The sequence below is a fragment of the Channa argus genome, chromosome 11, assembly GCF_033026475.1.
Source record: "Channa argus isolate prfri chromosome 11, Channa argus male v1.0, whole genome shotgun sequence".
Classification (NCBI taxonomy): domain Eukaryota; kingdom Metazoa; phylum Chordata; class Actinopteri; order Anabantiformes; family Channidae; genus Channa; species Channa argus.
This window is the reverse complement of record NC_090207.1, coordinates 11,178,960-11,197,078: the sequence shown is the minus strand read 5'-3', so window position 1 is coordinate 11,197,078 and position 18,119 is coordinate 11,178,960. Positions and strand designations below refer to the sequence as shown.

Genomic DNA, 18,119 nt, shown 5'->3' with positions numbered 1-18,119 from the left:
CCCATGTCAGGAAAAACAACCGTGACAAGTCTGAGAAGAATTTGGACTAGAGTCTGGTTGATTCTCAGCTCTGAAGACGTAGGAGGACCCATGAAGACCTCTATTTAGGACAACAACCATCAGATTTGAGTATATAAATTGCACACTTGGCAGCTACCTAAAACTACAGGTTTATCAGAGCCTTCTTGCGACTACTTTGTATTCATGTATGTCAATGGACTCATATTTCTGAAACAGAGATGTTTGGCTTTGATGAAACAGACATTTATACAGTAGATAGTTTTGCAGCAATAAACCTCTGGAGGTACTGTATATTGACGTGTATACCTTCATACTGAAGATAATTTCAGTGTAAAACACTGCCTCCCTCTGTCAAGATTGAAAAGAAAAGGACATCAGCTGTCTGCCATAGTGTGAAGAAAGGTTAATTTGTTGGCCGTTCTCCAAAAATACAGATTTCCATTCCCTGATGCAGGTCTCATGCTTCGTCCAGCGGAAACAAGTTAGGTCTAAACAAAGAAGTCAAAGCGGAATCAGGCCAATGACGCACAAGACACAGAACCTACTTTCATTTCTTTCCTCCCCTCCTCAAACTCCCCCAACTCTGGCTTTTGAGATAAGCTTTCTGTCGAATACCAATTTTAAGGGAAGATTAAGCAGTTCTGGTTCTCAAATCAATTTTACTCCCTGCTGCAACACAAGAACATGCACGTACACACCAGCACACAAATATCCACACACACACACACACACAGACACCACACATCTCATTGCCACACAGAAAACATGGTGTTGCATTGCTTTAATCACACACCAGAAGTAATTAAGAAAAGCCATGGGATAATAGGCATTATTTATTTAGTCGAATATCAGGGTACATTAGAGTCTAGCATTAGCTCTATTTCTAAATGAGCTTTATTTCTAATTTGTTATAAATATTACCACACAGATACTGCATGCTAAAGTATGGCACAGTGGCTGTGTGTTTTTGGCTCTGAAAATTGTGCAGGGTTGAATTTCTGAGCAAAGGTGAACCAAATATCAGGAAATTCTACCAACAGAAAACTAACTAAGCGATGCATAAAATAAAATAAAAGAGATGCACTTAAGGTTCACAAAGGTCTGAGCGAAATGGAAGCGTGAGCACCCTGGATTAGATACTGTTGACAAAACACGCAATCAAACCCCATGCCAAGAAGAGTGAAAGCACACAGCAATTCAGAAAGGTCATTTCTCCACAAGAAGGAAGAAGGCAGAGGGGGACTGAACACAAAGCCTTCCAACCAGCATGGGCACGCAACACTTGCTTAATGCCACTGGCACAAAGAGTTCATTTCCAGGTTAGCTGCCTGTGTAGAGTGAGGTGACATGATCCTATGACAGCTTCCTAAAATGAATTGCAATAACAAAGTACTTTAAGTATTATTGCAATACATTTATTTTGCATGCCTAAACATAACTATTTAAATGTACCGGTAAGCCATTTACATTTTCAATTATCAGGAATCTAGCAAGTAATCTTAAATAAATAAAACAGGAGAATAAACAAAAACATCAGAGGATCTGCATATTAACATAAACCAACAAAACAATAATGGTTTGGTGCTCTCATGTCTGCACTGTATCATACAAATGAAACTACAGCAAAAACAGATTATACAGAAAGGAAACAGGTGGCTCTACTCAAAAATAACAAAATCAAATTCCCCAATTTCCCACACGAAAGGGTAAAACAAGTGTTTTCAATTAAGAATATACCTCAAAGCACTGTGTAATGAAACCAACATGGCAAATACCTGAGTAAGGTTTGGGAGAGACCAATGCATCAGTTATCACGAAAAGTGGTCAGAAGAGACATTTTTTAGTGTTGAGTTTCACATTTTGATGCCTTTGAGCTGAATGACAGTGCTGTAAATCATAGCTTGCATGGAACAACAAATAGAACAGGTTTGCTTTCATTATCATGTCCTAACCAAAAATGGTATGACACCACCATCAGTGAAGCATGTGAGATAAAAACAAAAAACAAACAAACAAACAAAAAAAAAACCCAAGGACCACATCATCCTATGATTAGGTTACTCGTTCCACTGCCTATAACCTGCTAAACCCGACATCGACAATATGCTGATAAAACCTTTTTGTGCAGAATTTGTTGATTCCTTTCCTGTTTTTGAGCTGAAAATGAAAACTGTGTTGACCACACTGTACTGATATTCAAAATTTCCAGGTAAAAGAGAAGAAAAAGAGAAGAAAAAAACAAAAAACAAAACCAAAAAATAAATAAATAAATAAACACAATATGGGACAGCAACAACTCAATACAGTGGCTATTGTAATTACACTGGTTATTTCAACAACAGTAATCTGTAATTCTCTTGTCATTCATCTATCCAAGTGGTTGCTGCCCTACTATTTTCCACTGACAAAACACCGCTGCAATAATAAAAACCTTTCATAATTCTGCAAGACAATCTCAGATCAAGCTACAAGCACGTGTATACTCCACCTACACACATTTTAGTTTTTGCTAGCAGTCTTGATCACAGATGTACTGTACATACTGTGCCACTTATGTGAAACTTTTCACATATATTGTCTTATAAGAGCCTACATGTTTTTAGGAAGAGAGAACCACTTGTGTCTGACACTTCTAATAAAAGCATATGTCTATAAACTGTATCTGAACATGTCTTTATCTGTGTGCCAGTAATTGTTGTGGGGGAAGTTTGATGCAACTGTTTGCTAGTGTGCTTCCAGTTTCCCTGTTTAAACTATGTGTGGGCATTGCCGCAGTGCATGATGCCAAGGTACTGAGCCTTTGGCACTGAGAAGCATACATTGTTCAATTTGCAACAAACACTTCCAGTGTAATAAAAGATGTCAAAAAGCAACAATTCATGTCAAGTTTATTAAGCAATAAAGGACTGACACTCCTATGAGAATCAGCTAAAACAACATTGACAATACTGCATCTTATGAGTAAACTAGGAGGTGTTTTCAGGAGAGAAAAGAAATAAACTTAAGGTCATGCATTTAATTAAAAAAATAAACATTTTGTAAAATATGGGAGAAAAATGTCTAGAATTTGTGTGGTGGGTAAATCATGGCTTATACATACTCCACTCCCTCACCTACACCCTTATTATTTCTCTCTCAGGGGTTGACAGCTGCTCTGGCCAAGAGCAGCCATTTAAAGCCATGAGGTGGTTTGAGGGGGTGATCTCTTTTAAGCACCAGTACTAATCCTTCCACTTCAGACATCCCCTGAAAGCTACCAAAAAAGACCTTGTGCAGTAAATGCGGCCAAACGTGGGGCACGCGGCTCATATAGTAACACACTCACACACCTATTCCTAGAAACAGATACCTTTGAAAGCCATTGAAAAAGGCACCAATAAAAAAAGCAAAAGATACATCTTTATGTAAAGCAATATATTATAATATGTTTTTTTATTTTGTATGTATATTTCGTGTGTAGAATAAGAACATCCATGCCTTCCTTTGGAATGTGATGTGAGAGACAGTTTATGCATGAAAGACAGATGCTAGGACTACAATGTGGTTGAAGACCAACTTCAGACAATGTATCAAAAGCCCTGTGATGTCTGGACCCTAATACTAAAAGGTATAAGATGCTCTGATCTTTACAGTAAACCATTTAGTTTCGTGTCAAATTTTCTGACATTACTACATATACCTTAATTTGATCAGTTTTTTTTTAAGTAAATAAAGAAAATGTGCTACAATTGACATTAAAATGGGTCTTAAGTTATGGTTCCAGTTTCTTTGTTCATTATTACTGTAAAAGTAATGTTCGGGGTAAGTTGTAGACTTGTAAGTTATTTCTGACACTTTAAATGCTTCAGCATGTTTCATCTGATCAAGAAATATTTGACAGATTACATAATGTGTAGACTAAATATGTAGAGTGATGAAAAACCGAGACAGAAATAAGGTGTGATTACTGCAGAGTCCGCACTATAGCTGGTCTGTCACAACCGTTAGCGAGTCCTCTGACTAGAAACAGTGTTACACCATCCATCCCAGCACTTGTTATCCTCTGAACATTTCTACCTCTGTGACATCTATAGACTTTACATTAATTTCTCCAAACCATCTGCTCGCTCACAGATAAACCTCCCACCCAGGCATCTGGCCTAAACAGCAAAGAAGCTCTGCACAGCTGAACATCTGCTTTGTTATGATACGTACGGGTGACATAAAAAAAAGTCACAATTTAGATTATACAGTTCAATTTACTTAACCAGTTATGTAGATGACTTTTGGCAAGCCTAAAGCCATTTTGTGGCTTCCAACATAAATTTCTCTCAGAATCATGTAGTTTACTCTGTCCCAGTTGCAAGTATTAGGTGCAACAATTTAAAACTATTGCTGTAAAAATATCGGTAATCCTTATAATTAGCCTACCGCAATTTGGTATAAATGAGGAACAACTGCATCAAAAAAAAAAAAAACAATATAATGTTTATAATGGTAGAATTTATTGTAGCACTGGTGGATTAAGACTGTTTTAACTGCCCTATGAGTGTATATGTATATGTACATTAATCCAATCAGAGCACTGCATCAGTAACATTACAACATAAAACATAAGTGTGAACAATTACAACAGAGTTGTAGGTTTAACTGAAGGAGGTGATTTCGTCACCATCATTACACAAACAACATCAACATCAGTTAATCATCTTACCAAAAAAAAAAGAAAAAAAAAAAGTGTTTGGACACAGACCGTCCTTGCGGACGCACTCATACACACACACACACACGCACACACACACACACACACATTTTCCTCTCTCCGTCTCCCTCTGCTTCTGCTTCCTGAGGACCATGACAAAGTAGGTGCAGACCAATTACTTCGTGCTCAGAGCACGCTGTTCATTTTTTGTCTTTCATTACTGCATGCAGCGGCACCGAATCATGGCAATCAAAGGAGACAGCCCCAGTGGTCAGACAGACAGCAAAGGACTGGTAATCAGGATAGGTACTAACACAAACAGGAACACTTGTAAAGAAGCACATACACCCACACATGAATGAACATACAAATTGATGTGTGTGCATGTACATAATGCACACACACAATGGCACACATGAATTCACCAGATGTATTTGCACGGTCTGTATTTGCACACACATATGCACACAAACGTGTGCACATAAAAGATGAAAACACTTGCTCATAAAGAGCAGGATATTGGTAGCAGCTGTGAAAAATGATCAAGGGATGACATCAACAACAGGATGGCTCTCACAACACAGGAGGCAGCTGCATATTAATTAGATAGGCAACTCATTAGAACTGCTAAAGGTGGACAATGTCTCTCTGTACTTAAGGACCCTTTCAAACGGACAACACAAGGTCGATTCAAGAAGCTGGGTGAATCACTGGAGACAATAAGAAACAGATAAAATACAAATGACCAACTTAAAAATGTAGATGGGTAAGCTCATCCGCTTGACAAACGATCTGTCCTGCATCTCTTGAAGCCTTTTTTTTTTTTAAATACAGTTTGCAATCACAGTGATAAGCAATGTCCCAAACCTCAATGTTCCCCCTGACTGCTAGAATTCACAGGAGACTACAATTCCTTTGTCCTGTCCCACATCATCTTTGAAATTGCTGCATGGTTGACAAGATGCAACCCACAATGTCATTACGTGTGTAGCTTAAGATCCCCAAAAGCTCGAGTGAAGTGAACCGGACTGAATTCAAAGTGATGAAATCTCAGTAGATGATGGGAGCTGACCTGAACTCAGATGAGCCATACACTGTATAAGGTTTTTATGCTGCTCTTCAATATCACAACAAAGCCTTGAAAAGCTGATATACTGTAAGATGTGGACCGAATAACTATTGTGTGAGTGGATGTTAGAGGAAAACAAAGGGTGAAAAAGCAATGTAGAGAAAAATAAAGAGAAAATGTAACACGTTTTCACGAGTTTCTGGGCAAGGACAGAGTTTTTATAATTTTTGCTTTTATTTTTTTAAAAGAAGGAGAGTTTCTTTAGGGCATTATTTCTTGTGCAGAAATGAACTGTAAGTATTTTCAGTATGTCTAAGAAGAAAGAAAAGTTTGTGTCTTTTCTCTATAACACACAGACTTAGAAATTGAATTTTCATCTATTAAAATGTTGCAATGACTGGAATATCAAAATAAGAGTATCTTAGAAAGCCCATCTTAGAAATGTTATGGTTCTCTCTCTTCTGGAAAGTAAGCCAATCAAAATCCTACTGACATTTCTAAGATCGTTCCCATCTAAAAGTTCCTCAGGCTTCATACAATGAAGTATGCAGTAGATTTATTTCTTTCATTGCTCAGATAATAAAATAAATCATCATTTAACTTTGTCAAAAACAAAAAAGGTTTCAGCTTGTAATAGCAGTACGTGGAAAGAAATCCTGAGAAACATTCTTGGAAAAAGAAATGCTCAATAAGTTACAGAAGCTCAAGGAGTAGAGGTTAATTTGAAAATTATGTCTTATGACTTTGTTGCTCAGTGGTTTGTCAGTGCATTCAGCATGTGTGTGTTTAATAGAAATAATACAAATACAGTCCATTAGTAAACCTTTATTATTAAGACCTCTACAGTTGATCTGTCTGCTTTACAAATACTGTGCATCTCTGTACCATACACTGTATCTACAGCTTTATGCTTATAGCAAAGTTTTTTGTCCATAAAAAGCAAACTATAACAGAACAAAAACAGACAGAGAGTTATACTTTGAATTATTATAAAATGAGCTTAGCCCGACAATACCAGACGTGACCAATGGATTTACCGCAGCCACGCATTATTAATGAGTCTCTCCACAGGCTAATAACACTCTTAGTGAAGATGATGATGAAACTTTAAGGCACATCCAACTGTCATTTTCTGTCTTTTTTCTATGTGTGATTAGGAGGTGAGAAAAGGGACGGAAATGCAGCCAGGCTCTCAAACTCAAACAAAGTGGCTGTTACAGTATCAGATAAGCACAAAAGAGTACATAGCCATCTGCAGTCCATTACAAAGATACTCATAGCTATTAAAAAACTTCCACTTACATTGGCACTTATCTTTTCAACTCTCTCCATCCTCAGACTATTCTGGGGTGGCTATGGTGCAGCTGCATTTAAAAGAGCAGTCCCCTAATCAGCAACTGAAGTCTCTCCCTAGCAATCAAGTCAATGTCTGGGTGGTGACATCAGCATAAACACAACATAAAAGCTGAAGATAAAGCTAATGTGAGCAAAATAAATAAAATTAATGTGAAAGTGGTACAATTAGCAAAAATCAAGGGAGGCCGAGAAGCAGAGTCTAAACAGCACCCTAGAACCAGGCGTATAATGTATATGAAGATGGATGGTTTACTCCCCTTATATCGATTAAGCTGCTAAAAACTTGTATTTGACTTGTCCAGTCTAACCAATATTAACTGCACCAGCTCCAGCTGCCATGCACCTCTTGGACAAGCAGCCAATGGATGGCTGGATGAATGGATGGATGGATTGATGGATGGATGAATGAATGGATGAATTGATGGATGGATTGATGGAAATCGTTTAACCATCTGTTAAGCAAATAAATAAACAAACATAATAAAGAGCTGTGAATTAAACAAACAATGGTACATGAACATGTTGGGGCAAGAACTGGCTGAATTTTTCAGTCATCTTGTTGAATCAAAAATATATCAACATTTCAAAAGGGCTTTGATGAAGCCCTGCAGCTGTGGCCTCTTCAACTCACATTCATTCTCATCATTTAATTAAATCTGCAAGTGTAGTAAACACTGCTAACACACCTTCCTGTTTCTGGACCTGTCAGATGCAAATTATTATCAATATGCAACACAACCTTTTATTTCAGTTCACTGAAGACCTGCTGAACTTCACTGAGCTCAATGACGCACATATCAACAAAGTAATAAGCCTATTTAGACAGGGTGGCATATCTTTTAATAAGTATAAAAATCTCAACAAGTAGAAGTAGAGATGGTGTTCAATTTCCACAGGTTTACAAAACGGTTATAGAATTTGACATGGAATGGATGTGAACTTGACTACTTCTGGCACTGCACTGGGCTTGATGATGACGATGTGAGGAAAATGCAAAGCGGAGGAAGGAAGCTGAGCTGAAAGGCCACAGAGATTCACAGGAGCTTGGACAGACTCAGCTGCACAAATTTGGAAACATCTACTTAAAAACCTTTTTTCCAAATCACAGAGTGCAAGGGTTGGTTTGTGACCATCTCCCTGACACCGCATTGAACATTCACAGAGAACACAAGGTAAAATCTGGTCGTTTAGGAAGCTCATGTGGGTCTCTACGAAGTCCGTGATTGCAGTTTTAACCTTTTGACTGTGGTATGTTTGCAATTACTTGCAAGCAGTTCAGATCTTCATAACCTGTAACGTATACAGAAAAATACATCCCAATAAAAATACTCTAGGTTATGTTCAGTAGTAGCATTGATGTATATAAGAGAAGTTACTTGTTTCAGCTGTGTTTACTTGATGTATTTCTTGCGAAATACAATACATTGGTTTGGTGGCTTTCTGTGGAGCATTTTATACATGTAGACAAAAAAATAAAAAATAGATTTGAAGCGTAAATAAATGCTCTAGGCTGTGTTTGCGCACGTGTGACGCAAATGATACGACAGCCGACCCACAGGCAGTGTAGATGGCTAGAATGATTAAAAGAGCAGCATATCTGTTTTGTGACACATGCACCTCAAAAATGTGGTTGACACGCTTCTGTTGCAGACACAGCATGAGAGACTGTCTGATTTGGCCAAAGACTTTTTTACACTTACAAAGCTTTCATTTTGGTTTTATTAGTGCATATGGGATGCCCAATATAATGTTGCAGAAAGAAAATACAAAATCTAACAGCAAACACAGTCTGTCTACAGGTATTTGTTCCATGTTGACCTTTTCAATGTTTAGCATCTGGCTCCTTTTATTTAAAGGGTCTGAGATACAAGAGGTCTCCTCTATAGAAGTGTTTGTTGAGGTTAGAGGTTCTAAATAGAGCTTTAGAAATCTCTTTCTAAAGCATTCATGTCTATTAAGCAGCCATCTGAGGTCAGCCAGTGGCCACAACACACAGATACAAGGTACTGAACAGCACATTGTGGAGCATTAAGAGTTCTATTTATAATGGTGCAGTGTGGCACTGATTTATTATTAATTTCCAAAAGATTCCACTTCTGTTCTCTAACTCCACATTAAATAAAATGATTTGATTACAGCAGCAATTTCAGGAGGTTCTTGCTTCATAAGTATAAAGTATAAATAACTACAGTTGGTATGAAATAGTGTTTCATTTAATATATAAAAGAACTCTTCTTCTAGCCCTCTCTACTTCAGTCATCCTTCTTCTCTCTTTCACTCACTGTAAGTCACATTGTTATATAATCTTAGTTTTCTTATTCAACTCAGTCAACACTGTCTTGGCCACTAGCACAGAATACAAAGTCAAAGCTGAGTCATATAACCCATCTCATCTTTAATAGTAAGAGCGTCACACAGATTGAACGTGTATGTGTCTATTAGTGTATGTAAGCAAAACTATGTGCATGTGATCTTTTTGTTTAGTCTAAATCTGTCTGTCTTTGAGAATGAAAAGCCTGTACCATGACTAAGTGTCGTGCAGCAAGCATGGTTGGCTCAGTGGCAGCAATGCTCGAATGCTCATATGTATGCATATCACAGGCGCGCTATTCTCCCGGGTGGAGAGCAGTGTTTGGGCTGATAAAGCCTTGAGAATCCTCCTTGCTGCACAACATGACGACAACTGCAATCCAAAGCCACCTCAAAGGAAAATAACGTAATTACTTAAATAAAGCTACACCGTGAAAACAAAAGCAAAAAAAAAACAAATTTAAGAATTTTGGAAAGCGAAAGACTTGGAAGAAGAGAAGAGCAACTGGGAAAATGGCCGTTTCTATTAATAGAAGTGACATCAAAAGCCAAACAGAGATGATAAAGAGTCTGGTCTCTCCTAGAAAACCCACTTATCAAAATGCTCAAAACTCACTTTCAACAATCACTGAGAGGGTTTCAGGTCTAAGGACTAAACACATCAATGGAGAATCAAAGTATTGCCAAAGACAATTGTTTTTCTGACTGGCAGTGCTGAATCTAACAATGAATAGTGTCTCACATTGAATTTGTATTAACAGCAAAGTTGACAAGAAGGAGCTTGAATTTATGCCAGTGGAGCAGTTGGGATTACAGGGGTTTCCTGAAGGCCATTTTGTTACGGAACTGTGTTGCTTATTAATGCTCCCTAAACACACATACACTGCACTTGAAGGCTTGGAACTAGAGAAATGTGAAAAAAAGCTGCAGTTTTCAACTTTACACCAAAGGATGCTATTATCTGGGCAGCAAGTAACATTTCTTTCCAACCCATCTATACATTAATGTCTTAATTGAAAAACACTGGTTTGATCATATATAGTGCTTTCTCAAGTATAAATACAAATAATAAATCTTGCACATTTAACATATTAATAAAGCCCAGAAATATATATTCTTCAAGTCTGACTGTTTACAGGAGCTTTTTCATATTTGGGAAATTAAACTTTTACAATTTCATAAACTGTATCTGAATGTAATCAGGCTTTTTTTTAGTGGCTCCTAAAATTAGTTATACTTTTAAGAAGCACAAATACTTAAACAACTCCAAGACTCTGACCAACAAGCACTGTCAGTTCGCTTAAATCGATGACAGCAGAGAAATGAGGAAAAAAGCAGGAAAGACATTGGGAGAGATTATATAACCATGTGAAAACTAGAGAGAGTCATGCTCTGCCTAGATTAGCACCACAGTGTTTAGCTTGAGGTCCTACACTCCCACACTCGCTCTCTCTTCTGCCTTGACTCCTTCCCTCCATCACACCATTCCTGCATTCATCTACCCATCAATCAATCATCAATCATTCATGCAGTTACCCATCAATCCATCATTCATCTAACCACAATGCACCAGCCATCTCCACCAAACCTCCCCTGATGGACCACTCAGCCAGAGAAGCACTACTGGCATCAGCACCACCAGCCAAGCCACCTGTTCTCCCCTCGCATCCCCCTCTCGCATTACATAAAAACGCACTCGCACTGTTGCAATGCAGCATCAGACACCGTTGTGCAACAGCATTAAAAATACCTCAGGGTCAGAGAGGAGAAAAGTTGAAAACAGGATATCAACAGAGTTATTCTGGCAGAGAGAATACAAAAAATGAGTCGTGATTGTCGCTCTATCACTTGAAGGTAAGAGTACACCATTCAACTCTATAGATAGTGTGTTTACTTTTGTAGAGCTGAGACCAATTATTGTTAGACTTTGTAAAAGAACACTTTTCAATCAAGTCATTCACATGCACATGCAGGTGTGTTATTTAGCAATCAGAGTCCTTCAACACTGTAATGAGGACATTAATGTGGTTAACCTCCTGTCCAACTGTATTGCAAGACCTAACATGTGTTTGCATTGTGTCATCCTAAAGGAAGGAATTACTTGCCACTGTGTGTTTACAGTATTATCATTACCTTTAACTCTGCATCTTTTTATCTACAGAGGAGCTAAGGTGCCTTAACTATTGCTGAAAATCTAAAGAAATCCCACATACAGGTTTTATGCCTTCACAGCACGATATAACACCAAGTCTTAAGACTGTTGTCAACACACCCAGGTTTTGTAGATACACCCTTTTAATTCCATGAAGAAAGACTACTGCTGCTGAATGTAGTGCTAAAGCTTAGGTTGGAATAATACTGGCAACAATTGAATAAGACCAAACCTAAAATCCTCTTTGCCAAATAAAGTCCCACTCAAATATTTACAGTACGACTTTTACAATTCCATTTTACTGGGATCAAACTTTGTCAACAAGAATGGAGTTAAAATTTTGCTCAAGTCCCAAACCTTTTTCTCTTATGTCTTCTCAAACAATGAAAGGCAATCAAACTCCTTCAGCGCAGAAGAGACAATCAGCATTTGGGATGCATTCTCCAAAGTCCTCTCAAACTAATTGTAAAACAATTTGTGTGTGGTTTTCATGGCATTATGCCCATAAGAACAGCAAATCAGTACATCGGGCCAATCGGTCCGTGGAGAAGGATTGTCTTGTTAATGAAGTGTGGAGTGGAGCCACTGAGGGCTGTGTATGTCACCAGATTTACAGCACAGTGGTCCTGCGATTCCCTGCAGCTGTAAAACAATCAGGAGGTGATTGGAGCAAATTACACTGCAGTTGTCAACCTCCCGACTGCTTATAGCCATTTGATGGCGTCTCTCTCTGACAAACAAATTGTCCGTCTCCCTTTCTCTAGCTCGCACGAGTTCTCAAACACAGCAAATTATCTCGTAACCTCCTACGCTCCTTTTATCTGTCTGATATTCTGTCTGCTACTTTTTCCCCCAAATGTCAAGACAAACCCCAGGTACATGACCAACAAGTTCCACAGTGATTAAGTGGTCATCGTTTCTTATCATAGCCTTTTGCTTTTTTTGCTCTCCTGGCACCCCAACAGTTGTGATGCAAAGACCAGAGTCTAAGAATTCACATTGTACACCCAGGCTCACACACACATACAAACCTCTCAGAGATGTTTTCAGCAGCATGCTCAAGTGAAGGCCAAGCATCTAAGCACAATAACACTCACTGTGAGGGGTGCATGAGCGGAAACCAGTTTTATTCCAATTTTATTGCCAAGGATAAGTATCAATAAGAGTGTTAGGTATGAGATTTCAAGAACTTAATACCAGTCCCTTCAGGAATTCGCAATGTTGTGAGCAATTAATGCAAATTCGACGAATCTCCGTGAATTCTTTGTGACCTTGCAATGTTCTTTTCCAATTTCGCAACTTTTCTGCAAATTTGACCTTTACTCTGAAAACTGCACACAACTGCGCACTGCACACAACCTTGTATATGATAGAAATGTGCTTGCCTGTGTGTGTATTACTGGAAACATTTTGGGGGGGTTCTTCTCACTGGAACAAGATGATTTTTAATAAATTGTTAAAAACAAAATATTTTTACAATTTTCACTTGCTCACACAATTTTATCATAAAGTGTAAAGACACAACAGTTTGCGACACATTTGTTTAGAAAATTGCCTGTGAAATCAGGCTTTTCACGCCACAACTTCTAAGGGCTGTTGTGTATGAGTGACATTTTGACTAAACATTTATAGTCTGATGGCATTGTTTTAGTTTCATTTTGCAATCAAAACATCCCATTAAAAGGGTACGATGTAAGCTTTGTCTGTGGGCCAACAGCCTGTGCTACAAACTAAATGTTTGCCCCTAAATGAATAAAAAAACGATTTTAAAAAGTGAGAAACAATTTTGTTAATGCATTTTTAATCCCTGGGGAGTAGTTCTGTGTCAGGATGTCTGCGAATATTGTTGAAGGTGCAATTTCAGTATGGCCACTTTGTTTAATTTTAATATGCAATGGATGGCAGCACCATTCTTCCTTTCAGGGGCATATTTTCTATCTGGTTTTAGCTGTAGTGACCATACATGTAAGAAGTTCACTGTTCACACAAAATAAAAAAGATTAATGTTCTTCAGAATTTTTCAGCAAGACATTTTTGTAACATTAATATAAATATTTGTGCAGATTATATAAAAAAAAATTAAAAATAAAACACACACACACACACACACACACACACACACACACTACACTGCCATTCTGGTGAGAAGGCTACATGCCACAAATATAAGAGAAAGTCAACTTCAAGAAGTGTTTCTGCTTCTTACTATGAAACTGAGAAATAGCTTTCTGCTTTAAGCGTCGCATAGGGGAATGATTTCACTGGTGGCTAAAATTACATAATCTGAATTAACATGCATGTATGAACTACCACATTTGCACATACACACACAGCTTGAATATTTTTGCACACAGATGATTAATTCATAAACTTTAAATTATACAGACACACAGGGAGCAGTGTGCCACTGAAATGGCAAAATGCTATAGGAGCCGTGAGATACTGTATATCTGTGACCTACTAGCACCATCAAATATGAAATGCATAGGGACAGATCTGAAGCAGATGATGAATGCAAGAGAGTAAATTAATGGTAGGTGCAAAAAAATAGGAAATTAGGACATTAAAACAGAGAAGGCAAGACAGAACAGTAAAAGGAAAGTGGACACAACTGTCTGCTATCAAACATTTACAAACAACACGGCTCAAGGTAGAATCAAAGGGAGGATTGGAAAGCAGTAGAGTTAAGAATTTTTCAACTGTGAATTTTGTGCAAGAACCACAACATGGGAATTTTTGAAACACAATATGATCCTGATCCAGTTGCTGAAGGGAGGTGTGTATTGGGCGCAACGGCAAAAAGAGGAAGTGGGACACGAGACATCCAGTGAAAGAGAGAAAGGGGAAGAAGAAAAATGGAGAGGGAAGAGACAGAGATGAGTGGTAAAAAATGGAGGAGATCGGAATGGAGAGAACGCTGGGCAGTGAGTGGGGAGGTAAGGGGTGCTAAATAGTTTTAAAGGGAAGGAAAAAAATGAAATTAGGAAAAGGCGTACGGAAGCGAGAGAGAATGGGGAATAGATGAGACGAAGGGAGGGGATGAGGCGTGGGCGAGTGCAACAGAGGCTGATAGACAGCCAAGAATAGAAGACTAATTAATAGTCAAAAGCTGCAGGCAGGCAGGTGTGGAGAGAAAACCACAGCAGGAGGGAAGAAGCGTACTGATGGATAACTTCCCTTTTTTTTACTTAAAAAGACAGGCAGCTTTAGGGAATCTCTCTTTATTATATCACACAGAGTTAAAAGCAGAGACAACACCAGAAGGGAATTGGCAGAAGTCTGGGTATGAGGAATGGAATGGGACACACAGGGAGACTGCTAGAAATTAAACTGGACAGAGAGGAAGAGCCAAAGAGAAACTCATTGTCTCCAGATCAGAAGAGCCTCTGCATGAGATTTAACATGAATGGGTCCAAGTTAAACCACAAAGTTTGATTACTGTAGCTTATCACACACCCACCTCCCTTACACGGTGTTTAACAAACACAGACCTGACCTTGAAAGTTTACAATTTAGACCATATGTTGTCTGACAAAAGGCACACAGAAGTGCCAGGGATGCAGCTCACAATGCACAAACACACAACAGCCATATACGCTCCCAATCAATATTCTAGACAGTGTTCCGATTCTTCTGTCCATGTAAATCTCACCATGTGTGTGCGACAGTGAAGCGCCTCTGCTTGTGGATGTTGTTGTTGAGCAGCATGCGGCGAAGCAGTCGTGGCGAGTTGCGGGGAGAGAGGCGCGGGGAGATGGAGGAGGGCGATCGGCGGTGTCCTCGTGGCCTCTCCGGCTGCAGCAAGTTCTCCCGCAGGATCTTGACCAGGTCTTCATTCAGGCCGGAGTGTTTAGGCATGGGGGGCACTGCCAGGGTGTCCTGATGGGTCACCCCCATGCTTGCCTGCTGGGCCATGCCTGGCCCGGCGTCACCACCAACACCAGCCCCAGTTAAATAAATAAACAGTAAAGGCAACCAAGCTATATGAAGGATAAAGAAATGCACAGACTAAACAAAGGCTACTTCTCTTTTAGACTCCCAAGGATTTCCTCAAATTTTTGGAATCATAAAAAAAAAAAAAAAAAAAAAAAAAAAAAAAAAAATCCTTTGAATGATTAAGCGAGAAAAATCTCTGCTGGTAATTCCTCACACCAGCAGCCCTTTCAAATGCAGGGAATATAAAAGAAGAAAATCCCAGGTCGCCTTTTTGGTTTCCATCCTTCCCGGAGCCAGCAGATGAACAGAAGCAGTGAGGGCTGCTGCCTTTGTCTGCTCTGCAACACTGGATGTCTGCTGTGAAAGTGTAAGCGAGAAGATGAGGGGAGGATTGAAGGAGAAAGAGAGGGAGGGCAAGATGCATTAAAAAAAAAAAAAAAAAAAAAAAAAAAAAAAAGGGAATTCCGTCTATTCCAGCTGTCTCTTCCCCTGGCCTACAGGTAAACTCAACACAGTCGTGTAAAATAAAGCTCAAAAAGAGTTCCACTGAACTAATTCAGTCTATGCAGGAGCAGAACAGCACAGCTCTGTCTGGGAAAAGCCAACAAAGAAACAGAATTGTTCACCAGCAGAAAATCCCCGACCCAGTATGACACAATCCAGTAAGGCTGAGTTCTGTTTCATCCAGTAGGAGAAATGTATCCCGTCTTTCTCTCCCTCCACAGAGAACCTGACTGCTGACTGCAGCCAGTTTATAAGCTACTGATTCTTTGGAGCTGAGCAGAGTAGAGCGTGAGAGAGTGTTTGAGAGAGAGTATGTGCGTGTGTACACACACGATAGAGAGGAGAAAAACTGGGAGGTACAACGAGAGAGACACGGTAAGCTTGAGTAACAGAAAAATACTGTATGCCTGCATGCGCCTGAATGTCGAGGCGCATGCATCTATGAGGGTGCATTTCTTTTTGCAGCATGCTCCACTAAAGGCACACAGTTACTAAGTAACCTTCAATTTAGACTCAGGCTAAGAAGACATCTCTAGGAAAAGCAAAGTATGCCATAAATATACAGTTAACTTAATTATTTGTTTGGCCTTGCAAGTTCCTTGATACACTAGTATTCAGGACTCAGCTGTAGTTTAACACACAGTTAGCGCTTCCTCTCAAAGAATTAGATACACAGTATCAAAAACGGGACAACGGTGATCGAACCATAATTAGGAAACTTGTTATGGCTGTAGTTGTAACATCAACACAAATTCTAGCATCAAAACTGCAACACAATCATAGTGTAGGTACAGGATAGAGCAAGCACCATTTCTGGTCATCGTTTTATATATTTATGTACTTTACAAAAGCATGCTATAACATTTCTCACTAATATCTTATTTAGTTTGTATTATTAGGGGTGCACTGTGTCCAGTTTAGTGGCACCTAGCAGTGAGGTTGTACACTGCAACCATCTGAACCCCCCCCCTCCCGCTCCTTCCTTTTACAAGGGTGATACAGCCTATGGTGTCCGTCAAGTGACGTGTTAAATGCATTTTATTGCTAACATAACCTACAGTAGCTGTTTTAATACTAGCCAACATTGGCAAAGAATTTGGACTTTTTCCACAATCAGGATACTTTAGAGATAATCAAATCAAATAATAGTATAATAATATTTTACCTTGAGCTAGCTCGGGCAGGTACCATCTTTACAATCAGATTTTGGCCAGAGCCACCCCTTGCCTCTTACCTCTAGCCCCACCCCTGGAGCAACCGACAGCCTCAAGAGAATAGGCATAGAGAAATTAGAAGAACAGAAGGTTTGTATACTTCTTGATAATTCTTGTTACTTTTGATAACAAAGGATCGTTTTTACTAGCTGAATATGCATGTGCTTACATGATGCAAACATTTGCACCAAACAACAAAGTTGTGGTTTTCATGCTGCATCCTTCCCTCTCTCTGTCTGCCTCTGTGAAAGATGGCACAGCACAGCTGCTTCATATGCACAGAGCAGACAAAAGGAAGGAAAACAGAGGGAGCCCAGGTGAGGTGAGACTTCGCTTGTTTAACAGTCTTTGTTCCTACACTTGTATATGCATCAAGCCAAAAAAGGAAGATGAACATGTAAAACTCTCAGGATAACGGTAATGTGTCAGTTTTGCCCACATTCTCTCATCTGCTATCACATTAATCACATCGCACTTGTTAGCTAAAGTGAAAGCTGACTCTATGAAGGCTACTGTATACACACTCTTAAACCCCTTCCCTCCGAGTCTATGAAAGTACCCGTTTGTAAAATGCATCACAGTAGTAACAGACTGGGAATCAACGAGTGATAATGACAGATTCCTATATTCGTCATTGTTTTTAAACTTAATTTAAGGGAGACGTTTAATTGTTGTTGTATGTAATGACTTTCCCACGAGTCCCACAGTAAATTGTCCTTCATAAAGAAGATGTTAAATTGTAATGAGTCTGCACTTAGCCTGGCTTCATTTGACAGAGATGTGTTATAATAATAAGTAATAAAAATTCCTGTTTGTAAAATGCATCACAACTGAAGAGCATCAAACACAGCCTCCAAAATGCTTGTATAAGACCGT

At 39.0% G+C, this 18,119-nt stretch overlaps 1 protein-coding gene across 4 annotated transcripts in view; it reads right to left on the bottom strand.

Annotated features, from left to right (window-relative positions):
* The window catches only part of pde4d (phosphodiesterase 4D, cAMP-specific), a 153,518-nt gene that overhangs the window by 70,614 nt on the left and 64,785 nt on the right, over positions 1-18,119 (bottom strand). The window contains exon 1 of one of the 4 annotated variants that reach the window (XM_067520295.1): positions 15,242-15,635. The exons of 2 other annotated variants lie outside the window; for them this stretch is intronic. In XM_067520295.1, coding sequence (XP_067376396.1) covers positions 15,242-15,504 — 263 coding nt within the window. In that variant the 5' untranslated portion in view covers positions 15,505-15,635. Of the gene's footprint in view, positions 1-15,241; positions 15,636-18,119 lie in introns of those variants that run through there. One more of the 4 variants, XM_067520290.1, reaches the window with a different exon arrangement.